The sequence below is a fragment of the Sporisorium graminicola genome, chromosome SGRAM_22, assembly GCF_005498985.1.
Source record: "Sporisorium graminicola strain CBS 10092 chromosome SGRAM_22, whole genome shotgun sequence".
NCBI classification, from domain to species: Eukaryota; Fungi; Basidiomycota; class Ustilaginomycetes; order Ustilaginales; family Ustilaginaceae; genus Sporisorium; species Sporisorium graminicola.
Genome location: NC_043731.1, coordinates 755,072 through 779,353, shown reverse-complemented (window position 1 = coordinate 779,353; position 24,282 = coordinate 755,072). Strand labels below are relative to the sequence as shown.

The following is a 24,282-nucleotide window of genomic DNA, read 5'->3' as shown; positions in this document are numbered from 1 at the left end:
CAACCTGTGCGTCAGTTTGAGCGAGTTTTGCAACTTTGTAGCTTGGTTCTTGTACTGTACCTCGAAGCGGGACTTCATTCCCGAATAGTCAAAGTCGGCTCGCGACGAAGCTGTGAATTTATCCGCTCCCCGCATTAGCCCCAGGTGCCTTCTGCTCACCAACATATAGAAAGCAAAGGATCGTGTTCTTTCTTATACAGCTTGCCAAGAAGGCTTTTAGGAGAATGGACAATGAGCCTACGAGCTTGTCCTTGAGAATATCGAGGCATTAAGTCGTCAAAGGCGTGCTTTGCGTTTGCGTAGGTGAGCCAGTGGAATATGGTACCGCATGCACGGGCAATCGAATTAATCCGCCGCCTGCAGCTCTGATCTTGTCGTCCCGCTCTGCGGCCAACTAGGACTTCGATCTCGCTGAGATGCTTCACTTGGCTTCCAAGCCACGGTCCCGGTCTACGCTTCTCGATTTGATCGGCTCTTCCCGCGTCTTTCATGCTGAAAACGAACCCGTATTGGTCCAGCGTTGGCTGGGCCTGACTGAACTAGTTGAAAAGCCTCTGTTGTCTCCTTTCAAGTTGTTTTTACCATGGCTTCTCTTGGGTCTCGGCTGTGCTCTGCGCCTATCTGGCCAAGGTAAGGCCTATGACATTTGCAAGCAACAAAGTTTGGGACCCTCTCTCGCTCTCGCCCTCGCTCTGTCTCTGCCTCTCCCATCTGGGTCACGCCCCGCCCGGCGGTCGCTTGGCGCCTTTTATACGCTCACTCTCTCGTCCAGGTTGTGATATGGTCCCGGTCTATTCTTACTCCGATTCACTGAAGCTCGCACGCCCCCAGTCACAACCGTCGGCTTCTCTCTATCTCTCACTGATTGCACTGCCTTGCCTCTTTACTTGTTTCGTTTAGCTGCGCACTCGGCACGCTCTGGAGCACGTGTACAGTCAGCGTCGTATCAACATTTCAAGGATGAAGTTGCAGCAGCGATGCCCCATTATAGAAGACAAAACGGAAGGCGGGATGGTGAGACTGAGACTGAGACGCGATTGCCAAGTGTGATTGTGATAGCAACCTGCATCGGAACGTTGAGCTCCGTTTTGCTGCGGGCCATCCCACCAAAGCCAGCGTATGGCCGTTCCGAGCTCGGACCAGTCCGACTAGACCCTGACCGATCCCATGACAGCCAACAGCGAAAGCACGACAAGATCCCGATCCAACGAGCCGATCGCAGTAAAAGCGAGCACACCCATCTTCTTCATTCCCATCGCCTCGTCCATCGACGACCTCGCCACCTCTACCGATGCACGACTCGGCTCTGCCTCAGCCCGAGGATTGCCTCCCGCTCTACCTCCATTGAGCAAGAGCGAGGCCCTCGCGTTGTTGACGGCATTGTTATGCACCTGCACCACCACCTCGTTCGAAATTGCCGCTCGCTGATGCTGCCACAGTCCATGTTGACGTGGACTGCCCCCTACACCCGTTTGCGGTCGCAGCAGCGGTCCACCTCGGATGCCACGCATTGGCATCACCGGCTCTCTTCTACCCATACGTCCAGGCACGCCTCGGATGGGGATCGCCAGCGGCAGCACGCGAGCCGGCGGTGGCACGATAGGCCCAATGCTCGAACCGTCCTCCGGGAGCGGTTTGGGAACCGGCTTGCTTCGCGGCTTGAACAGTCCCAAAGCGTTGCGCACTTGCGACTCGGTCGAATACGTCGCCAGTTCGATGGTTTCTGACCCATTGGTTGCACGCAGAACCAGGTCGAATCCTTCGAGCACGTCCAGTCCTTGAACATCTGAAGAGTCCCTCCTGGGTGACAACACTGACGCCTCCAGCTTGCTTCCCGACCACGACCAGTGTTGTCCATCGCGCGTAGTGAAGCTAGCCGCGACCCCTCGCCCACCATACTGCTCGATGCGCATCGTGATTCGCTCCACAGCGTCCTCCATTGTCGACTGCGAAGCATCCGAGCGATTCGATCGCGTCCTGTTGTGCGCAAAATCCCCGTTGGAGAGCAGCGGCGATGGGAAAGCTCGCTCAACCTTGTCTGAAGGCGCCGAAGCGCGCGACAATCCCGTCGATTCTTGCGCCGTATGGCTACTTCCACGTCCACCATGACGACGCAGAATCTCCACCACCTTCTCCGTCCCTTGACTCGTCGAGCGTGTTTCGCTTCGCACGGAAAACATGCTCTTGTTCACCTTGGATATGACCAGCTCCTTTGAAATCACCTTGCTCGACGTTGCCGGGTTGGGTCCTGCATCGAAGCTCGATCGCTGAGCCTGTCGTCGTGGACTGCGATTGCCCACAAACGCAGCAAAAATGCCCGTAGCCACTTCCTGCTCCAGCTTCATGGCCTTACTCGAAAGCTGACGACGCATATGGTGCTCCGCGATCTCCTCTGGCTGCGACTTGGGCTGTTGTACCTCCACTGCCTTCCAGTAGGCCCACGGACGCGCGGCGCGGCCAGTAACCTCCTCCTCTTCCACACAGATCCGCAACTCGTTCTTGTGCAACATCACCGTGCCAGGTGTAAATCTTTCCAGACTCACTGATTGCCTCACCTGGCTCGCCGACGCGTTTTCGTTTGATGCCGCACCGCTTGACCTTGGCGCGTCTGTGCCGGACTGTGCCTGCACCTGCGAGGAGTACCGCTGAGCCAGGTTCACACGCTGACCAAAACGAACAGGCACCTCCACCTCTTCCTCCTGGTCATCGTAGTCCATCTCGTCCTCCGACTCGTCGGACTCGGACCTCTCTGAATCGAACAGATCAGACCCCTCGTCCTCGTAGTCCCTGAACGGCTGCGCTTGCATCGCTTCCTCGCTAGCGCCACGATCCAAGCCTGAGGAGCCAGACCAGTCTCCCATCTCAGGCACCATTGACTTGACTGTGCCCACAGCCGTGCCGCTCAGGTCGTAGCCCGTATGTCGGTCCTCGGTCACGTTGAGGTACGCATTCTGCGAGGGCTCTGCGTGGTGCGACACGGGCAGTGGATTGCTGTTTGCCTCAACGACGGGCGCTACCACCTGTTTGTTCGAGCTCTGGCTCGTTTTCTTGTCCTTCTTGCCCTGTTGCTTCGTCTTCGCCTTGATCTCCGCCCATGCGCTTGGCTGCGGAACGCTGATGCGCCCACTACCGGCAATATACACCGTGCTCGCCCCAAGCGCCATGATGGATCGTTCCGCGCACAGGTTTTGCAGCACCGCGTTGCGGTTCGCAGTGGTAAAGCCGAGGTTGCGCATGAACGGCCCCTTCTGCGGCGACGGCATCGATTCGTTGCTCTGGCGCCCCGCTTCATTCACCTGCGACGAAGATGCGCGTTTGACCAGCGCCATCGATCGTCGTTTCTGGTCCTTGGCCGGTAGAACCACTTCAGACGCGGCAAATCGCCCCAGCTTCCACGGCTTGTTCTTCTGGGCCTTCTTTCCGTGCTGCTGGGTTTCGTTCGAGAAGTCGCCAGCCCCCCCATTGCCGTACGCATGCGTGACATCCGGTAGAGGCAGATCGTTGACCGATACCGAGATCCATTCTGCGATCGAATCGTTGTCCCTCGTCATCCTGCCCTTCTGCGAGTCCACCAGCAGGCGTATAGCTGACGGCCGGCTCTCTGCCTCCTCTTGCGAGCCTGAACGACGCGCTGCAGATTGAGCACCGCGGCTCGGTTCGTGTAAAGAGGGCATCGACGCGGCGAACCGATCCTTCGGCGTATTGGCCGTCGACGAGCGACGCGCATCGACCTCAACAGGTGCACGTATAGCGCGAGCCTGCTGCGACGGGAATTGCTTTTGCGTCGTGCTCAGCGCCGGCGACGGCATCGTGAGCGTCGTCACCTGCGATGAGGGGCTATATCGTGGATCAAAAGTGTCTTTGTCAAAAGAGCCGCGGTCGTGCAGCCTATGCGACTCGGTGGAAGAGCCGACAGAAACCTCGGATCCGCGACGGGAATGGTACGGGACCACATTAGGCCGGATCGCGACGCGACCAGACGAGCGGCGCCGTTGTTGTTTTTCTTGCTGCTGCTGCGTCAGTTGAGCGCTTGTCGTAGAGTGTGAAGAGTCTGAACTTGCATTGGCAAGATCCGTGGCGGTAGGTCGCGGTGGCGGGCGCGATGCTGCATTCAGCAAAATAGGTCGGAGCTCGATAGATCGACGCTGTTCAGCAGATGTGCGTCGCTGGTTATCGAGTGACATTCTCTTGGCTACCTCGGGCGACGTGACGGGCGACTGTGCTGTAGAGACCAAGTCGACGGTGCTGCGATTCGCCGGTCTGTTGGGGCTGATCTTGGACAGGAAAGCTCTGGTGCGCGAAGGCGAGCGAACAGGAGCCGCAGCGGTCGCTAGACTCTCCTGCGATGCACGAGATCGCGGCACGTCCGGCACCTCGAACGACAAGGATGTCTTCGATGCTGGAGTTACGTTCGCCTCCGCCTCGGGCGTGACAGGCGGCGGATGCTCTTCGATCTTGGACAGCGCCGGTGCAGGGGCGATATTGCCCACAGCAGGAGGAGACGAAGCGTAGGTTCGATCCGACGTCGAACCAGAGCCGGAACTGGAGCGGCGATCCGATGAAACCTCGCTGACCGTACTCGGGCTAGTCACCACGACCATGGGCCTTCCCATCCCAAGCGCATCCGGAACGGGCGTGATGATCTCCTTGGTAGTCTGCAAGGTCCTCCTTGCTGCTCTCGGCCTGTCAGCCTCGGTGTCGTCAGCGGTGACGGCAGCAGCATTCGCGTCAGCCGCGGTAAAGTACATCTCCAGCGGCGTAGTCGAGGGCGTTGAAGGCCAGCTGGAATCGTCGTCAGCGTAGTCGTCGTCGTCGTCATCGTCTCCATCCACACTGAGCTTGTTGCTCGCGGACGCGGTACTTCTTCGACGTCTGCGACGAACACCCGCATTGCTGGTTCCACTCGCCTCCGAGTCGCTGGCATGCGTCGAATCGACAAGGATCGCCGGGTATCGATCCTTGAACTGCGGAGGTGGAGGTGGCAGTTCGATCTGCAGGCTTTCGCGTCGTTTGGTGGGCCGGGCGGCTCCTTCGTTATCGGATGGAAGGTCGGATGCCGAAGAAAGCACGTCGTCGAGATCCGAGTTGGCCGATTTCTCACTCAAAGGGGGGAGTGGGTTTGTCAAGGAGATGTGCAATAGTCTAGGTTGACTACGATCGAAGTGTCTTTGCTGCGACGACACGGCGGACTGCTTGTCGCCGCTCCACTGCCGACCGTGTCCGCTGTCGTACGTGTTGACCAACTGCTTGACCTTCCCACCAGAGCTAAAGAACCCTTCCGCATCCGTCTGCAACGGGCTTTGCCCCACCTGCTTGCCCTTGCCCTTATCCTGGCTCTTGAATGGTGCTGAAGACGCGGCCGATGTTGTTGTGGCCGAGGTTGTCGCTGACGTTGTCGCTGACTGAACAACAGTGTCTGTAGAAGAGTTTGTGGTAGCGCTCGAGGAAGAAGAGCTATTCGCGCGTCGACGTGCGGCCAACTTGGCCAAATCGCTACGTAGTGCAGCATTCACAAACGGCGACCGTAGGCCAGACGGACCAGCGGCGGATGAGGAAGCGACGCTGGAAGATGCGGATGCTGAACTCCTGCTCGCAGCTGACATGAATTTTTGGTGATCGCTGAGCGCCGAAGGCGGCAGGACTTTGGTGGATGGCACCTTTCGGAACGTCTGTTTGGGCGGCACGAGCAGCGGCGGGGAGGGTCTGCGTCGACCGTGGCTGGATTCGGCCTCGGTCGTCGTACTTGACGAAGCGTCTCTGCTGTGGGTCATGCTCGAAGACGGATCGCGTGGTGGCGGCAGGGGCTGGCTTGGCGTCGCTTCTGCGTCTGGTACAACCTCGATGGTAGTGGAAGGTTTGTCCGCGACGAGCGACTTAACCGGCTCACTTGGCAGAGCAGGGGATGGTGCGGGAGACGGGGCGGGAGACGAAGCCAACGACGAAGCCCGGGAAGGTATTGACGCCTTGGAAGGGCCTTTGCCTCTGTTCCAGGCAGCAGCACTCTTGCGGGCATCGAAGCTGGAAGGTCTGTGGACTTTGGTGCCGTCCTCGCTGGCAATGACCCACCCTCTCCTTCTATTGCTGGACTGGATCGCGGCCGCAGCGCGCTCGCCCTGTGCCAATGCGGTGGCCATGGTGATACTTGGCTTACCAGAGCAGCCGTTTGCTTGCTAGCGTCGCTCTGTTTTATTGAAGGTGGATTCGGCAATGGTGTGGATGCATCCGGACAGAAACAAGACGGGTATATGCTGAATTAGAACGAATGGAAGCCGGAGATGGATTGAAATGGTCTCTGTTGTTGCGATAAGGTGCTGGATGGATGAAAGAGATGGTGTCGGTGAAGGTCGAAGCTGCGAGTTGGTTGACGACGGGATACTATGCAGCGGATCGGACCCGATCTGACTACACGACGGGACGAGAAGAGGTAGGACAGGCGATCAGGACTGTGGAGAGGAAAGCGGTTGCAAGTCAGCTGCTTCGCATGTTTTGTTCGAGATGCAGGTCGGAGTTGCAAAGCGTACACAGCTGTTCTCAATCACGGAAGACAAGGAGGAGGGGGGGAGGACGAGGACGCGAGTGGCTCAAAGCAGGTTTGGATCGCATGCGCTGAAGGGCTTCGTTTGTTTTGGTCGTGGTCTCGAGGGCGGGACCCCAATGTAAGAGGACGGCGACGAACTGCCATTCAAACTTGTTCTGCCTAGCAACACAAGCAAACATATGCATTTGGACTCCGATAGCAAAGCGCCTCCCTGTCATCGAGATGAGAGCTGCCCCGGCGTCCATTCGCTATGCTATGGCTGCTTGCGATGACCTAAACGGTCGAACGACTTGCTTCCCGGTGCGAACTGGCGCAAAGGTTCACACGATCACTGCTTGACATCATTAGGCAAATCTTTGGATCGTAGCAGGGCTAGACCTTGGATGTGAATGCGATACGAACTGTTTCTTCTTCTCGATCGAAGTTAGTCCTCTGGCAGGACTAGATGCAGTGTATGATGCAGCAGGCTCGGCGTTTTGTGCCTCGGCTGTGCTCAACTGGGCGATTGCCCGTATTATTTTTTTTGACGTGGTAGGCTGAAAACTTGCCGCCGCTGGTGCCGTACCTTTTTTCGACCTTCCCAATCAAGAAGGTCTCGAACCACCTGCAGAATTGAGAAAATATAAAAGAGAAATAAACAATGCAAATGAATCTCTACAGTACCACCTACGGTAGACTCGCTCCGTCACCAACCCACCAGTCTCCTTGGGAATGGCTGTCATAACTGAACTCAGTCCTGATGTCGACGCCCTGCATCCATGTTTCTGTACCATTGAAAGTCCTTCTCAACCGCGAATCGAAGCGACAGAGGTGGGTCTTTTCTCCATTCGAACGCATAAGTCAGGACGACAGGCACGGGCGCAATATCGGCAATCGTCACCTTACCGAAAAGGACGCAATGTTGACATGGAAAGGCGTTGCACGAGGCCAGGCGGGCCTATTTCAGGGTCTCTCTTCACGTTCCCGTTCGCAAAGTTCGGTAAGGGTGGAATCGCATTTTGCTCTATGTGTGTGTTTGTGTGGGAGAGAGAGAGAGAGAACGTGTGCGTCATTAGCCGAGACGAGCTATCGTAACGCCTCAAGATTGCGAACTTTTTCTGTTTGTGCAACGATCGGGACGGACAAGCGTGGGAACGCCGTTTTTTTGCGCTATCTTCTTGATCACCTGCCTTCTGCCGTCTTCTTTGGCAATGGAGAAAGCTAACGAGGGAGCAAAGGGTCGGAAAGACAGCGAGTGAAGCGTTGGGTTCGAGACAAGAAAAGGCGTGGAATCGCGGCTGGTGGATGGAAAACGGGAACAGCTGTGGCTGGACTTCTGTTGCCCGCTCACATGTCCATCCATCCACACCTTCCCGTTTCAGTCTCCTGACCGGAACCAGGGCAGAGAGTCAGCATCCATTTCCCCCGAGAAAGTCCCGCCTTTTTCGCTTAGCATCAAAGAGTTCTCACGGACCGTGAAACCGTGTAACGTGGCCTACGATTGCCGCCGTAGCAGACCCGCTTAGGCGCTTGCTGCTCGGGCCGACTCAAGCTTGGAGCAAGGCAACACCGCCACCCCGCCAGCTAGGAAACTCTCTGAAGCCCCACCATCCGTCGAAACTGGCAGCATCCACTCAACTCAATGAACCGCAGCGCCATCGGGAGACATTCGCCGCCACCTCAATACCCGCCGATTCTCTTCGAATCCCAAGGCCATTCTTGAGAACCATCGTTTTTTCCCCTCGTGAGCGAGCACGCTACCACTTTGAAACATAGTCGAATGAAGCGTGGCTCTTTTCGGCTCGAGATGCACGAGTGAAACAGACACTGACCCTGTCTCACCCTGCTCGAGTCTCTCAGAGCACTCGCGACATCTCGTCACGTGAAGCCAGCCATACTCACGCGGGCCGGAAACGGCAATCTACATTTAACAATTTAACACTTTCCAGTTTTTTCTTTCGACCCTTCGGTGCACCAGCCACGTCGAGAAGAAGTCGGCCATCTTGCTTCCCAGCACCTTGATCAGCCCCAAACGACACAGGCCCGACATGACGGCGGCAAACACGACTTCCGCGCCGCAGCCAGACAGCAAGTACCGCTCTTCGTGGTCGCAGCCTGGCTCGGCAGAACGCAACGCGCAGCCCATCGCACAGGCACTCTCGTCGCTGCTTTCTTCCGCTGCGACAACAAGCTCGTCCCCACGCAGACCCGTGGTTCTCGAGGTGGCTTCTGGATTCGGGCACCAGATCTGCGCCATTGCATCTGCGTATCCGCACTGCCGCTTCCACCCAAGCGAAGCTGATGCCTACCTACGCAGTGAGATCGACACGCGCTCTGCCGACCTGCCCAATATTGCCAAGGCGGAACCGCTGGATCTGCTGAGCCAGAACGACTGGCGCACGCTTGTACACAATATTGCTGGAGAAACGCAGTCTTCAACCCCTGCCTCGGAAGAAGACCAAGGACTGTTTGACGGCGTCATCGCATGCAACCTGCTCCACATCGCACCGTGGAGCGTCACCGAGAGCCTGTTCAGCCACCTCGACCCACGGGTCAGCTACGTGACACAGCAAGGATACAGGAACCTGCTCTCTCTCCGCAACGGCTGGATCGCCGTCTACGGTGCGTTCAACGAGAATGGCGCTTTCACAAGCGAGGGGAACGCCAAGTTCGATGCGGACATTCGCGGTAGAGATCCGGAGTTCGGGCTGAGAGATGTTCAAACCGAGCTGGTGCCACTCGCTGCTCGGCACGGGTATGAGCTGACGGACAGGATAGACATGCCGGCGGGCAACTTGCTTCTCGTCTTTCGTGTGCGCAAGGAGTAGACAACAAACGATTGTAGTGATGCTAGGGCTGTGCTGAGGTAATTGCGTGGTTCCGTGCTGTGCCTGTGTATGGACTCTACCAATCGTCTACACCTACGATCGTGCGATCTAGATTGATGGTGATGGACTTGCCGCTACCCTTCCACTGTTCATTCTGCTGGATCGTGTCCAGGAAGAGGTGGTAGCCGGGCATGTATCTGTCGACAAAGCTGCTCAGTTCCACCAACAGAAGGGATTCGGGAAATGGTGTCAGAAAGTGGCCTCGAAAAACAGTCCAAGAAAAGGTGGGAAAAAACACTCACGCTTTCACGCCATCATCCGACATACCCTGCCCTCCGTTGCTTGCCTTCATCGCATGCTCTTGCTGCGTCCTCCAGATATACACATTGTTCAGGTCCGTCGGTCGAATCTGCAAGAACACACTGAAATGCGCATACCAAGCTCTGTACGCCTCCAGGTTGCGATTAATCTGTTGCAGTGCTTCCAAGCTGTAGCGTTGCAATGGCGAGTCGGGGCTACTTGAGTTGCGTTTTGCTTCCACTTGACTTGGTGTGATGGGGGAGAAGCCCATACTCCAGCCTTCGAGGATGAACACGTCCAGTGGCGCTGATACGGTCGGACTTGCTTCCGAAAATGGCGCGCGATCACCTTCGCCGTTGAAGAGGCTCTTGTCGAACACCGGCAGTCGGACGCTCGCCTTGCCGTGGCTGGAGGATTGTGAGTTGATTGCATATACTTGGTCAAGGATCTGTGTTCCGAGCTCGACATCGTGTGTCCCTGGCTGACCTCGGCCAGACAGGAGCGGGTTGGTCGGGTTCTCCTCCGCCAACCGCCGCAAGTTCTGATGCGTGTGGTACAGGTCGTCCGTCGACAGCACCCCTACGCTCACCCCAGACGTCTTGAGATACTGCACAAGTGAGCGAGTGACCGTCGTCTTGCCTGACCCTTGCGGGCCCTGCATGGCTACGAAGAGCGGCGGTGTGGCATTTGCGCCCAAGAATCGCGAGCGAAACAGTTTCAGCTGTTGCACGACATGCTGCCCGAATATGTCGACTGCTTGAAGCGGCGCTTTGGCTGCGCTGCTCGATGCCATGGTGTATGAGCCCTTTCGTTGTTGGTCGTCGTCAGAACGCGTCTCTGCAAGACGTGTGACGAGAAGATGCTCAAGTTGTGTGTGGTCTGTTCACAAAGCAGAACGCCATGTGCTCGGTCTCTTGAACGGACCGAGACGCAGGTGCATTTAATCGTCACCGAGTTGTTAGGGCGTCACATCTGATTAATTTGTCGAGACAAAAATTCGAATCGCGGAAACTGACACATCACTTGCCGCTCTTGCTGCCACGAGCCATCCATCATTCACCTCCTTGCATGCAACCGTCACTCCAAGACTGGCATCCACGACGATCTCTGCAGAAAGCACCTTCAAAAGTCACAGTAGTCGTGTTCTTGTGCAGATCACCGCCAGTCGTAACAACAAGCAGCTGCCGCTGCGGACACTGGTTGTAGCTTGTCACATCGGAGAGGTTGAGAAGTGTCGTGATCGACAGACAGTGAATCTGTGGATTGTCGATGTGCAGGCATCATGCCGGCGACTAAGCTTGTAGATGCTAGAAGAGGGAAAAACAGAGGTGTGGGGTTGCGGCGACTTTGTCCGGGTGGCTGCTGGCGGTCTTCGCGCGCTAGCGTACGGCCTTGCTGTGAAGCACGACGTCAGAGTGCCTCCTCGCAAGCGCTACCGAAGAGGCGCAACTGCAGAGTCGCGGGCAAGCCTCGAACGGAGTGCATCAGCAGATGCAAACGGAGCCAGCAAAGACCTTCCGCCGGCTGCGATACCCAGGGGCACCGGGCGCAGCCCTATTCTTCCAGCTGCCTTCGGCAAGATGGAAGCGAAACGCTGTCGATCCCATGCAGAGTATGACTTTTTTTAACGGGTTTGACGTGAGCCAAAGATGCACCTCCAACCGAACTGCGGAATGTGTCCGGCTTACTACCGAAATCAACCTCTCCGTCTTTGCTACAAGCGGCCCGCATTCTTTGCCCTCCGGACCCTCCATGAGACCGACTTGCAGATTGGCCTAGGCGAGCATAAGCGAGCGCGCAACTACTAGAACGTCAATTGAATGCTGTTTGTGTGACAGGCGAGCGCGATCCATGCACGCTTTCTCTAGCACAGCCTGAAGCGACTATGGACACCGACCGCTGGCAGAGGCGACTTTGAGCAGCTGCTACGGTTTCAGAAGGAGACCTGAGCATGTACCAGAACCTTGCACCCGTTGGGATACTCACGCAGACTTGGGAACCAGTTGCAGCCTACGGTCTCTTCGTTGGCGCCTGGCCACGCCGTGATTGAACCTCTTTCTGAGTCTGGTGCAGCGATCTTAAGCCTAGCTGGACCAAGCCTTGAGCGTGTTCGTGTCTGGTTCTATTCCTCCTTCACCACCATCATCGCCTTCTCGTGTCTTCTCTGTTCGCTTTGTTCTGATCTGCTCGGAAAGAACCTACCCCGACACTCTTTTGCACCTGATCCCATACCATCGCCATGCACGTCCGAACACTGCTTAGCAGCGTCGCGCTCGGCTTATCCATCAGCACCACCTCAGCCCTCGCTGCGACCAGCAACGCTACACCCAAGGTCGAAGCGCTCGACGGCACCTCCACAACGAAGCCCACGACGTCTGCGGGCACGTACGACGCAGCCTCGGGCTCGCTCACGCACGCACCGCAGTCGGACGGGCGACACGAGATCCGCTTCACGCTGCTCGGCTGCCCCGCGCCCGTGCGCCCCAAGATCTCTGGCACGTCCGGCAGCCAGGGCCAGTATACGCCCTCGCCACCCGGCAGTATCATTGTCCCGTCCGACTTTATCGGCTCTGTCTTCCTCACGGGCGAGGGATGCGGCAAGTACGGCGACGCGTGCCAGTCGGTCGAACTGACGTTCGAGCCGAATGCGAATAAGACAGTGAGGAGCTACATCAACTTTGACGCCATGTACGGAAAGAAGTTCTTGTTCCCTGTCAAGGCGAGGTTTGATGATAACAGCGATCGGAGCGAGGCGAGCAGCATCGATTGCGCGAGCTACGACTGCATCGATGGCAGCAGGGATCCGGATGACTTTATCTCGAACAGGATCTACTCGTCGACGAGAGGTGTGGGCGTAGATATCGTGTACGACTGCAGGGCAAACACGACTTCGACTGCTCAGTAGAGGCGAGCATGCCGCTCGGGTCGGTAGATTTGCACTTCTCGATGCGTATCACAGCATTGTTGTTCACGCGTTCCACTTCGCGGGCCCTGGTTGGTCCGCCCTTGTTTGGGACACTTTGTTTTGTCGTACATTACTCTTTCGGCGTCGTCCCTCCTTGCACATGTTCGCACACGGACATTCTCTCTCCATTGTTCCCCCAGCGCTCATTCGAATCACAGTCTTTCCTTCGCACACTTCCAATCTGAAGCGTTGTATGACGTTTATTCCTGATCATGTGCAAGTGATGAACCTATGCCTTGGATCTCGGCTGCAATGCCTGCTCCGTCTCATCCTTCGTCTTGCCAGTCAGGAAATCCTCTACCACCTGCACAAACTCGTTCGGCTTCTCGGCCTGGCACCAATGGCCCGTCTCCATGTGCACCAGCTTGGCGTTCGGGAAGTACTTCTGGTTCGTCGGGATGTTGCGCCTATTCACGTACTTGCTCTTGTTGCCCTTGATAAACAGTGTCTGTCCGTCCCACTTTCGTTCGGGCGAGTTTTCGTGGCCGGGGGTCACCTCGTCGGCGGAAGCACCGGGAGGGTTGTACGGGAAATCACCGATCTGAGCGATGTTCTTGCGGATAAGATCGACGGGGATGCGCCAGCTCCATGTCTCTGCGCTGGGCGGGTTGCGTGTCAGGTTGGTCAGCAGGAACTGGCGGACGCCCAGATCCGGCTCCGTGGCCTGGAGGAGTGTATCCGCCTCGTGTCGGCTGCGGCAGGGTTTGTCGCGGATCTCGATCATCGCATCAATGTACCGCTCGAACTCGGGGGACAGGGGACCGCGCTTTGCCGACATGTCGACGCTGACGAGGTTGCTCAGCATGCCCTCGGGCAGCTCTGGGTGCAGCGCGACGCCCATCGACACTTTGCCGCCCATCGAGTGGCCGATCAGTGCGACGTTCTGCAGCTTTTGAGAGGACATGAATTCGATCACGTCCTGCGCCATATCGGCATACGCTAGACCGTCAATGTGCGGCGACGTGCCGTGGTTGCGCAGGTCGAGCGCGAAGACGGGCACGCCGAACCGGCTCGACATGGCGCGCCCCAACGAGCGCCAATTCTGCTTGGACCCAAATAGACCGTGGCATACGACGAGCGACGAAACAGGTACCTCGGTGCGTCGTTTGCGGATCTGCTCCGCGGTAGGCTCGTACGCTTCAAAGTCGAGCTTGACCGTCCTGCCGGTCGCCGCAGCTGCGTGTGCGACCTTTGGATCCGAAGAGGCCGTTGACAGCCATCGCCAGCTGGATACGGTCGTGCTTGGGATGATGGACGAGGATGATCGGGCGCCTCGCAGGCACTCGCCTCGAAGAAGCGTCAGCATTGTCGCCGGTCTTGACTGATGATCAAAGTGAAGAGTGGTAGGATGGAAGGAAAGACACGCCGAATTCACGGCTTTGACCCGTGCGCGGGCAAACGATCGTTTTCCTTCCAAGCCGAACAAAATCCCGAACAAAGCGGTCAGCTGAACGAGACCGATTCAGCCGAAAAAAAGTCTTGATGCTCGCTACGACACGATCGTTCACAACAGCCTCTCAAAGAGCGACAGCTCTGAGGAGGACTCTACAGCAACACAAACGCTACTTAGACTTTTCGGCTACACAAGGCGATTGATGCCACAAAGTGCATGAAGCGTTAAAAATACAACTCTGACCAGAAGTAAAAGAGAAACCACAGTCATTGATTCAGACAGAGCCCGAAGTGCTCTTGGTCGTTGCATTCGCCTCTTCCGGAGCGGGTGTAGGCGTGGCAGCGCCCGAACCAGGAGTCTCAGCACCGCCATTGTCGAGCTTTCTTCGCTTCTTCCTGTCCTCCCTCGCTTTAATCTGCTCCTCCAAGTGCTTCCTACGCTCCGTAGTGTCGATGTGTCGCGGACCGCCCTTTGCAGTCAAGATCTCGACACCAGTCTCGGTGATGAGCAGCGTCTCTTCTGCTGCTGCGGATCGCGCGCCGTCGACGGTAGCGACCGTCCAATCGTCTGGCCACGAGAGATCTCTCCATTCGGTGCCGAGGTTGAGCATGGGCTCGATAGTGAAGATGTGGCCGGGTTTCATGATGCCGAAGCTCTTCTTGGTTGCGTGGTGGTAGACGGTGGGGGCTGCGTGGAAGCAGTTGGAGATACCGTGACCGGTGTAGTTTTTGACGACGGCGCAGCCTTGCGATTCTGCGAGAGGCTGGATCACGCGACCAATCTCACCGTAGGGCACGCCCGGCCCACAGATGTTGATGGCAGCATCGAGACACTCACGAGCGACTCGGATCAGCTTCATTGACTCGGCATCTTGCTCGGCCTTCTCACCGACGGGGAAGGTTGCGTTCAAGTCGCCGTGGTATCCCTTGTGGAAGAGGGTAACGTCGATGTTGAGAATGTCGCCATCCTCGAGCGGTCGCTGGTCAGGGATACCGTGGCAGATGACCTCGTTGATCGACCTGCAGTGCGGATCAAGGGAGGAAGTCTTGTCAGTCGCTTGAGACTTTTTTAAGCAAAGTGTACGTGTCTCGACAGCTCTACTCACGTGCAGACACTCTTGGGGTAGCCATGGTACCCAAGTGGGCTTGGGTAGCAGTCTCGCTTGACGGCCTCGGCAAAGACAATCTTGTCTAGCTCGTCGGTTGTGACGCCTGGCTTAGCATGGGAAGCGGCGATCTCAAGAACCTCACGGGCAAGCTGTGATGTAGAAGCAATGGAAAACGTCAGCGTCCAGTCTCAGCCCCTCGTTCCAACAGCATTTCCCTTCTATACTCACAATAGCAGCTTTTCTCACACCATCCTGGTCGGCCTTGGTGTTGACTTTGATGTTTCTTGACTCGAGGAACTGTTTGAAGGAGTCGAGGGCAAGGCCGAGGAACAGAAACGCAAGCAGAGTGGAACCATCGGGGACGTCAGCAAAGGTAGTTCGCTTCATGACGAGAACGGGCAGGGAGACGGTCAAAAGCGGAATTCTGACCTGCCACCAGAAGCTGAGCCACATTCTCACCCCTTCCCTGGCGTAATTGGGCCTTCGAATCGACGGCGGGATCTTTGGCTTTGGACTCAAAGGATAGACCGCCTTGACGGAACCCGAGTATTTGAAGCTTCGAACGCTGGCAAATGGATCGAAGGTAAACGTGCTGGTAGCAGCAGCATTGCCCGAGCTGTTGCCGCTGGCAGTATCAGCTGTTGGCGACATGGTTCGAAGAGGGTAGTTGCTGCAAAGGTGTGATGGTAGCAAGAAGACAATGAAACTCGAACGGTCAAGCGGAAATTGAAAATCCATGTCGTTTTTTGGCTGCATCTCCAGAAAATTTGGACGTTTTGCTCCACAAGGAGAGGCCGATGAAAGTTTCAAATGTTAAGCCTATTCAACGGAGGCTTTACTGCACCAGCCTTGTTCAGAACGGTGAGCGTGAAGACGAATGAGATTACGATTGCTTCAAGTGGCAGTCAAGCCATTTTAGATACCTCGACCACCGGTGACCTCAAGGATCTGACCGGAAACATACGAAGCGAGAGGGCTGGCCAGGAAGAGGATGGAAGCAGCCGCCTCCTCAGCGTCACCAGGCCTGCGCAAAGGAATGTCGGCGACAGCAGTGACGGCATTCTGCTTGTCATCACCAGCAGCGGGACGACCTGGAATACCGAGTGCGATCTTCTTGCCGTCGATCTCGATGGAGGCGCCGGCCTCCTTGGCCTGGGTGAGACGCGTGTTGATCCAGCCAAAAGCGACGCAGTTGACACGCACACCAAACGGACCCCATTCCTTGCACATGGTCTTGGTCAGACCCAACACGCCGGACTTGGCCGCCGAGTAGTTGACCTGGCCGACATTACCATGCGTGCCTGAGGTGGATGAGACGTTGACAATGGCCATGTTTTCGCGCTTGCTCTCGTCCTTGATGCGGAAGTACGGGGCAGCAGCACGGATGATGCGGAAGGGAGCGGTAATGTGGCAGTCGAGCATGAGCTGGAAGGTGGCATCGTCGGTGGTGTGGGCCATCTTGTCGGCGGTGAATCCGGCGTTGTTAACAATGATGTTGAGCTTGCCCCACTTGTCGACGGCAGCCTTGACGACACGCTCGCCAAAGTCCTTGTCCATGACGTTACCAGCGAGGGCGATGGCAGAGCCGCCGGCCTTGTTGATTTGGGAAACCACATCCTCGGACTTCTTGGCGTCCAGGTCGGAAACGACGACGTGGGCGCCATGGCTAGCAAAGAGCTTGGCAGTAGCTGCGCCGATACCCTGACCGGCGCCGGTGATGATGGCGACCTGGCCCTTGAGGAGAGGGGCAGCTGCAACGAAACAAGCAGAGACAAGCAAGAGCGAGTAAAGTCAGCGTCGGAAGGATGGGAGCCTCGTTGCAAACAAGTTGACGAACACTTACGACCAGACAAGTGGCTAGCAATTTGAGAAACTCGCTGTGACATGGTGACGATGGGGTACGGTTGGATAAGTTCTTTGGCAGCCAGGTTGATGAGGTGGAAGGGGACGGTCTAGCTTAAGTATGAGCAAGGTGGTGCACCCTCCGCAATTTTACAAGCCCGGTTGGTCGTAGTTGACGTTGCCGAAGCTGGGCGACAGGAAAATCTGGGGCAAGGCAGTTGGCCTAGCCGGGCCGAGACAGCCTCGATACCCGGAGCGATTTTGCACTCTTTCGGCCGTTTTGAACGGAATAGGCTCTAACTTACAGAAGAATGCCAAAAGACAGGATTGTTAGAGCGACTGTTGACCGCGTTGCTTTGCATGGAAGGAAGCTTGGCATTCCTGCACCCGTCTTTGGGTGAGTGCAAACAAGACAGAGAGAGAGAAAGAGACCCGAGCTAGCATACGCTAGTGAAATGAGCGGAGCAGTGGGAGCAGAGCCGCACGGAGTGTTGCCGAGCGTGCAGCCAGGCTCACATTGCGGAGTCCAGGAGCGACGACAAGCGTACGTTGACCGTCGTGAAGGGTGGAAAGTCGTCGCGTTGCTGCAGCTCGCAGGTTGATTCTTCAATATGATTTGCCGTTCAATTTGAGCCGTTCAAGTCGAGCAGGGCAAAGCAAGGCAAGGAGGCGACTCAGCTCTCGACACATTTCTATTCATGCGGTTCCAGCCGAACTTGCACAAAGCGAACCCTGCAGGAAAACGGCTGCTCGCGATGCCGCTGCAGCTGCAGCTGAACCGGGTTCAGCTCCTTCTCGTTGCCAAGGTTGCTCAGAACGCACCTTCGCGCACGATGCTCGACGACGACGCTCACCGGCCATCCTTCTGATAACTCCCCCACCGACAACTGCACTAGCCTCTGAAGCACTCTTCAGGTGGTTGCGCAGCCTCCTCGTCACAAACCACGCTTCAGCGTGTCTTCATTGAAGGCTTCATCAACCACCACTTCCTTCGACGAAATCGACATCGCACCCCTCTTCCATGCTCTGCACGACATCGTAGACACGATGAATCTCACGCTGCGCTTCGTGGTGCTTGCGCTCATATCGCTCCTCTCGCTGCACTACCTCGCCAGCTTCACTTCCACCACCTATCACGACCAAGTGGGCAATCTGCGTTCCTCATGGTCCTCATCGTTGCAGCACAACGATGTTGCTCATACCGACCTCACGATTCCCTACGCAAACACGCCCAGAGCCAACGCCACCTTTGTCGTGCTCTGTCGCGAAGGCGAGATCGGCGGGATCCTCGAAAGCCTGCAACTTCTCGAGAGCACGTTCAACGACCGACCGCACCATCGCTACCCTTATGTCTTCCTCAACGACAAACCGTTCTCGGACACCTTCAAGCTGCGCATTTCGCGCGCGGTCTCGTCGAGCGTCGAGTTCGGTCTTGTCCCGCCAGAGATGTGGGACATTCCGCCGAGCATCGACCTGGTCAAGGCGCAAAAGTCATGGGACAAGATGGGCAAGAGCGGCACGCCGTACGGCGGCTCCAAGTCGTATCGGCAGATGTGCAGGTTTCAGTCTGGGTTCTTCTTCCGCCATCCGCTCGTGCAGAAGTACAAGTACTATTGGAGGGTCGAACCGAACGTCAAGTACTTCTGCGACTTGACCGACTTTGATCCGTTCCGCTACATGCAGCAGAACAAGAAGAAGTACGGCTTCGTGCTCGCGATGCACGAGATCCCCGGAACCGTTCGCACGCTCTGGATCCACGTGCGTAAGTGGTACGAGAAGAACTCACACCTTCTCGCTCCCAACAACATGTTCGGTTTCGTCACCGAAAACAACGGCCGTGGCTATAGCAAATGCCACTACTGGTCCAACTTTGAAATCGCCGACATGGACTTCTACCGGTCAGAAGCTTACCTCTCGTTCTTCAACCACCTCGACCAGGCGGGCGGGTTCTTCTACGAGAGATGGGGCGATGCTCCCGTCCACTCGATCGCCGCGTCCCTTCTGCTCGACAGAGACGAGGTGCACTACTTTGACAACATTGGCTATCTGCATGCTCCTATTTCGCACTGTCCCAAGCCGACCAAGGCGGATGCGATCTCGCCGCACACGGGCAGGATGAGGTGCTACTGCCCGCACGAGAGCTCGTTTAAATTCGACGACAATCGCCAGTCTTGCATGTACAACTACCTCGAGCTCAAGGGCCGCAACTCGACACTGGCCAGGGAGGAGCACTTTAAACTGGACATTTGAGCGTTCGTTGCTTCATCATCATCATTGAACTTGCTAGCTGTATTTTTAGAGGATGCTCGACTGCTGGCGGAACGGGTAATGTCAGTCGCGTTCTGCGCGAAGCCACTCGCGTGAGCGCAATGTGACTGTCTTGTGCAGACGCCTCGCATTGAGCAACAACCTGTGCAAACACACCACAACAATCGCATGCAGATGGGCTCCCAAACGAGCCTCAAATCGAGCTTTTCACGCACGACCCTTCGAGCAAGGTCAGGGGAACACAAACGCGTGTTAAATGCAAAGAGGACAGAGAGGAGGGAAACGAAGAAAGACAAACAAAAGCACCAATCGCGACCGCGCTTTCGACACACATCAGAGCGACGAGGCCGAGACGGTCTTGTCCGATTTGCACTCCTTCTGGCCAGGCCCAAGGCCGGCACCTGAAATGTAGAGCAGAGCAGGGAGCGAGAAGTTGAGCTACGCGTGTAGATGCGAGCATGGCGAGCCATGAACCCGAACTAACCCATGGTGTTGATGTCGAGGAAGAACCACTCGACCTCGGGGATCGTCTTGCCGTAGCTGGGGTCCTGCTCGGCCTTGTCGAAGAACTTGGGGTACAGGCCCGTGTCGACCATGATGCCTTCCTGAGGACCGTTGGGGACAACCTTGCCGTCGAGGTTCGTAGAGCCAATGTCATGCTCGACGACCCAAGCCTGCACCCAGTACTCGACATGCTCGTCCGTCTTGGGCACCTTGACCATGGCGCGCACCTTGCAGCGTCGGTCGTACAGGTTGTTCATGTACAGGTAAGGAACCGAAATGCTGTACCTGGGGTTCTCGGGGTACTTGTCAGTATTGGGCGTGTCGGCGCAAGCACCCCTTTCCAGACTGGGGCCAACTTTGAAGGCAATCGAGCTCGAGTACGCATGGTACTTGTACGAAGGCGACAAGTAGCACTGCACGTTGTTCTCGTCCATCCAGCCGTAGGTGCGGTTGTAGTGTCTCCACTTGCAGTCAGGGTAGGTCGTCTTGACGTCCTTGGGAGCGGGAAGACCTTTACCGCCGTGCTTGAGGTACACATTGGCGAGCAAGATACCGAACTCGGGGTTAGGCTGGACCTGGGCGACCTCAGCAACATCGCGGCGGCTAAACTTGCTGGAAGTGAAGGTGATATCGACGCTGGCCTGAGCAGCTGGGATGAGCGCAGCAGCGAGGCAGACCAAGGTACCGAAGGCGAACTTCATGTTGACCAGAGTGGAGTTGGGTGTAAGAGGCGAGAGGAGGAGTCTAGAGGGTAAAGGGAGAAGGTCGAGCAGATGGAAGTCAGAGGATAGTAGAGGGTAGAGAGGATGAGGGTAAGTAGGAGGACAACCGGGTCGAGAGTGTCGCTATAAGTACCCTTTCCGCCATACTACGAGGTTCAAGGGAAAGAGCACATCTGAGGACTGGCTGCAGTAGGACTTGATGAGCACTTCACAAGGTGATCGGTGACAACAATGTGACCTGTGACAGCCGTCACCACCAAGCCCACTCCTGTGATTTACTATCAGCCAAGTCCCTCCTCTGACCAGCTTCACCAGCCCACCGTCTGACTGGCAGCGGACTCCCTCTTTGCAATCTCGCGCACCACAGCAGCCACAGCCTGCCTTTCTGACCAGCCACAGAGCCCAACTCGTCACCACCCATCTGCACTGATACCCCCACCGGATGCCACACGGCAATCCCACTACAATAGGCAGCCAACGGGGCTCGAGACGAAGTGGTCAGCACAGGGATGTGCAGATGAGCAGAGCCAAGTGCGGACATGATTAGATTGCCGCAAGGATCTGACCCCGTTTCATGTGGCGACGCCTGGTCATCCCCACTCGGGTGAGGACAACCGCTCGTCAAGAACGAATGGTGAAGCAGTAGCACCAATCGCACAAGGTGCCTCGTAGGTTGCCAGACTGTGGGGTGTCATTCCTGCCCTCGAGTAGCGACGAGCTCGCACCGCAAGTCCGGTCCTGACCCCCCCCCCCCCCCCCAGCACGGTGGGGATCGTGTTGGCTTGCTTCATCGAAGTCGCGCAACGCTCGGGCCGGTATGGGCTCGTCCGGCAGTAGATCTGCGAGTTCCGGAACTTCGGGCACCACACATGCAGTCACAAGCATCTCACGAACAGCAGAGTCTTTCTTCCGATTCAAAGGGATTGCGAGAAGAGACTGCGAGGGTATCGAGTTGTTATCAGATGGAGCGGGACAGAAAGATGCTCAGCAACCTCCGCCGCCGCCGCCACCGCCGCATCCTCCTCCTCCGCCACCGCCGCATCCTCCTCCTCCTCCGCCGCCGCCACACGCACCACCGCCTCCACCGCACGCAACACCGGCGCCAAAGGCTGTGCCTGCCATCATGCCTCCTGCGCCGATACCAGAGACGGCGGAGAGGCCAAAGACGCCATACATGCTGTAGGCATTGATGGTAGCATCGCCGGTCGATCCTCTCGAGACGTAGTGCGAAGTGTAGAGCGGGCTGTAGTAGAAGGGGTAGAGACCAGGGGTGTTGTAGCCAAACCTGTCAAGAGATGAAACCAAAATGCCAGCAGAGTCGCAAGAATAAAGGTCAGTACGAAGTCGTGGGCTGTCGAGGGATAGGCAAGATCGCCGGCGGAAACGGTGGATGCGGAGGGATTTTGAAACTTACACAAATGCACTTTCGTGGCCTTCACGACGCTTGCCCTGCGCCCATTCCTTGACCATCTGCTCGCGAAGCTTGTCGTGACGATGCTCCTCCTCCTTGACAATGACGGCAGAGTGGGCACTGGGATGGGTGGCGTCTTGCCAGGCAGTCCTGTCGTCCTGCTTGTCGCCAGGCAACTCCTTGGCCGCTCTCCACTTGCCCTTCATTCGACTGGTGAACCCGGATCCCTTGGCCGAGCTCGCTTGTTCCACAGCTGCAGCGGCCGGCTCCGTGGCAGCACCGGTGCTGCTGTTGCCAAGCAGACTCTTGAGCTTCTTGATTGTACCTGGACTGTTGTATACACAGCCGCATAGAGAATAAGGCTGGTTGTAACGTTGCTTCCACAGCGAGGCAGTGCGGTCGAAAGCATCTTTGAGAATGCCCGTCTCGATGGCGTCGTCGTGATTGATGAAGCGACCGACGAGATGAAAGGTGTGCTCATAGTATCGCGATTGCAGCTGGTGCGTGTGCCAGCAGAGATCAATGTCCAAGGTGGGCGTCAGCAGAGTGTGGGTCGCAGCCATGAGATCCAAAAATTTGTGGTAGCGAATCAGACTTCGAGAGAGCACGTCGTCGAGCGCACCTGAATCCAAAAGGTGATGATGCTTGGACCATCCGAGCTTGTCCATCTCCATGTTGAAGCTGGTCTGACGCTTGACGGCATCAACGACGTCGCAGAGACCTTCGCCGTAAGCCGCGGCGTTGCCATTCTGGTAGCAGCGCATGAGGACGGCAATACGTGCCATCTGCTGAGCCTTGTATTCGGCCAACTTGATCCTGGGCGACACGGCCGAGCTCAACCAACGGCCTTCGAACCACTTGCGGAAGGTACTGATGTTGTAGTCGCATCGGGCGGCAATGTTGTTGATTTCCTGGAGGTCGGTGACCCTGGTAGGCGTGTGTTCTTTGGATGCAGTGGCCTCGATGGGCTTCTCGTGGCGAAAGATAGGAAGGAGGAGGGCCTCTCCAAAGTAATCTCGAGAAGGACGCTTCCTGTACATATCACCGAGCATGGTGCCGGCCAAGAAGAACACACCTTTATTGGCGTGCGGGCGACCAGGTGATTTGCGCCAAATGGCGTAGTCATCGAGGAAGCGGCGCATCTGCAGATGCTCGGCGGAGATGGGCTGGCCGCAGGTGGCCACGTTGGAGCACTTTCGCTGCCAGCCAGTTTCTCCAATGCCTACTTGGTGAGGCTGGTCACCAACGCCGGTCCAAGGGATGAATTGAGGAGCTCTGCAGCGTGGGCAGTCGATGCGAAGGCCGAAGATGGTGCCGCCATACGTCTCTTGTGCGTTGGTGGGGTGGCCCGGAGGCGGCTGAAGGCTGAGGTCCCACGGCTGCTTTGATCGCTTCGCGGTGATAGACTCGTTCCAGAAAGTCTTGGCGAGCTCGACGTCATTAAATATGGGCAGGGTTGGGTGAATGCGCTTGGTGAGCTGCTGCAGCGGGAAGTTGAAGAGTGAGAGGCTGTATCGGCTGCGAAGACGTTGAGACTCCTCTTCCTTGTAGAGCGGGTTGAGGTGATAAGCATGGAGCACGAGAGCAACGTCGATAGGTGGGAGGGCAAAATCAGGGAGATCGAAGCCATCGAACTCTGACTTCGAACCGTCCTGTTGGCGTTGCACCTTGAGGACAGTGTTGTAGTGTTTGGCGAGCGTCTCGGAGGCTAGGATGTTGGTGCACCACAGCTCGAGGCGATAGGCGGCACGATTGAGGAAGATGTTCCAGCGACGTTCTCGAAGGAGCTGCTGGCTCAACTCGGCTTCGGCTTGCTCAGCCTCCTGTTGAGTGGGTCTGTGGCCCGTCTTTGGGTTGATATCCGGGACGGGTTCTGCACTGGGGGCGTAGGGCGGGGGAGGAGCGTCAATGCCTGGCTCGTCGATGTGACCTGCATCGTGGTGGCAGGAAGGATAGTCAAAGTACTCGGTGCCGTCGTGTACAGCCTGACGCAGGCGGTCGAAGAGGTCGAGGAGCTTGAGATGGTGCTTGAGGTGGTCGAGAGAACAAACGTGCTTGACTGCGCTGCTAAGACCCACTTTCATGCCATCGTTGAGCGCCTTGCCGAGCTCTTGGCGTTCTCGGTCATTGAGACCGGGGCCATCGCAGATCTTGATCGCAGCGTTGTTGAGAGTAGCGGTGATCTGATCAACTTGGTTCGACGGATTTGACTTGGTGGCGCTGCCAATGGCAAAGTCATAATCAGGAAGCTGGGAGCTAGGAGCTTGCTCGAGAGGACTGTCGTCCGAGCTGGAAGTTGAGCCATTGCTCAGCGGCGGAGTGGTACTTCGTGTCATCCGTGTCATGGTGAGTTCTGCGAGCAGACACGGTATGGTGGTGATGGTCGGATGAGAACAAGGCTCGACCGACTGTGATCGTACAGAG

General features: G+C 56.9%; 10 protein-coding genes across 10 annotated transcripts; 3 read left to right on the top strand and 7 right to left on the bottom strand.

Annotated features, from left to right (window-relative positions):
* Positions 1-1,148: 1,148 nt before the first annotated feature.
* On the bottom strand, positions 1,149-6,134 carry EX895_003908 (uncharacterized protein; the record flags this gene model as incomplete). Its single annotated transcript, XM_029884506.1, has 1 exon — positions 1,149-6,134. The coding sequence occupies one exon, from the start codon at positions 6,132-6,134 to the stop codon at positions 1,149-1,151; it is 4,986 nt and encodes a 1,661-aa protein (XP_029739216.1).
* Positions 6,135-8,565: 2,431 nt separating this feature from the next.
* Positions 8,566-9,345, top strand: EX895_003907 (uncharacterized protein; the record flags this gene model as incomplete). Its single annotated transcript, XM_029884505.1, has 1 exon — positions 8,566-9,345. The coding sequence occupies one exon, from the start codon at positions 8,566-8,568 to the stop codon at positions 9,343-9,345; it is 780 nt and encodes a 259-aa protein (XP_029739215.1).
* A 76-nt stretch (positions 9,346-9,421) lies between these two features.
* On the bottom strand, positions 9,422-10,438 carry EX895_003906 (uncharacterized protein; the record flags this gene model as incomplete). Its single annotated transcript, XM_029884504.1, has 2 exons — positions 9,422-9,554; positions 9,648-10,438. 2 exons carry the CDS (start codon positions 10,436-10,438, stop codon positions 9,422-9,424), a joined length of 924 nt encoding a protein of 307 aa, XP_029739214.1.
* A 1,446-nt stretch (positions 10,439-11,884) lies between these two features.
* On the top strand, positions 11,885-12,550 carry EX895_003905 (uncharacterized protein; the record flags this gene model as incomplete). The annotated part of the gene is made up of 1 exon (XM_029884503.1): positions 11,885-12,550. One exon carries the CDS (start codon positions 11,885-11,887, stop codon positions 12,548-12,550), a length of 666 nt encoding a protein of 221 aa, XP_029739213.1.
* Positions 12,551-12,839: 289 nt separating this feature from the next.
* Positions 12,840-13,916, bottom strand: EX895_003904 (uncharacterized protein; the record flags this gene model as incomplete). The annotated part of the gene is made up of 1 exon (XM_029884502.1): positions 12,840-13,916. One exon carries the CDS (start codon positions 13,914-13,916, stop codon positions 12,840-12,842), a length of 1,077 nt encoding a protein of 358 aa, XP_029739212.1.
* A 361-nt stretch (positions 13,917-14,277) lies between these two features.
* Positions 14,278-15,762, bottom strand: EX895_003903 (uncharacterized protein; the record flags this gene model as incomplete). The annotated part of the gene is made up of 3 exons (XM_029884501.1): positions 14,278-15,022; positions 15,109-15,260; positions 15,340-15,762. 3 exons carry the CDS (start codon positions 15,760-15,762, stop codon positions 14,278-14,280), a joined length of 1,320 nt encoding a protein of 439 aa, XP_029739211.1.
* A 264-nt stretch (positions 15,763-16,026) lies between these two features.
* Positions 16,027-16,997, bottom strand: EX895_003902 (uncharacterized protein; the record flags this gene model as incomplete). The annotated part of the gene is made up of 2 exons (XM_029884500.1): positions 16,027-16,862; positions 16,955-16,997. The coding sequence occupies 2 exons, from the start codon at positions 16,995-16,997 to the stop codon at positions 16,027-16,029; spliced, it is 879 nt and encodes a 292-aa protein (XP_029739210.1).
* A 1,003-nt stretch (positions 16,998-18,000) lies between these two features.
* On the top strand, positions 18,001-19,103 carry EX895_003901 (uncharacterized protein; the record flags this gene model as incomplete). The annotated part of the gene is made up of 2 exons (XM_029884499.1): positions 18,001-18,972; positions 19,068-19,103. 2 exons carry the CDS (start codon positions 18,001-18,003, stop codon positions 19,101-19,103), a joined length of 1,008 nt encoding a protein of 335 aa, XP_029739209.1.
* Positions 19,104-19,554: 451 nt separating this feature from the next.
* Positions 19,555-20,426, bottom strand: EX895_003900 (uncharacterized protein; the record flags this gene model as incomplete). The annotated part of the gene is made up of 2 exons (XM_029884498.1): positions 19,555-19,622; positions 19,706-20,426. 2 exons carry the CDS (start codon positions 20,424-20,426, stop codon positions 19,555-19,557), a joined length of 789 nt encoding a protein of 262 aa, XP_029739208.1.
* Positions 20,427-21,431: 1,005 nt separating this feature from the next.
* Positions 21,432-24,203, bottom strand: EX895_003899 (uncharacterized protein; the record flags this gene model as incomplete). The annotated part of the gene is made up of 2 exons (XM_029884497.1): positions 21,432-21,732; positions 21,862-24,203. The coding sequence occupies 2 exons, from the start codon at positions 24,201-24,203 to the stop codon at positions 21,432-21,434; spliced, it is 2,643 nt and encodes an 880-aa protein (XP_029739207.1).
* Between the last annotated feature and the right edge of the window lie 79 nt (positions 24,204-24,282).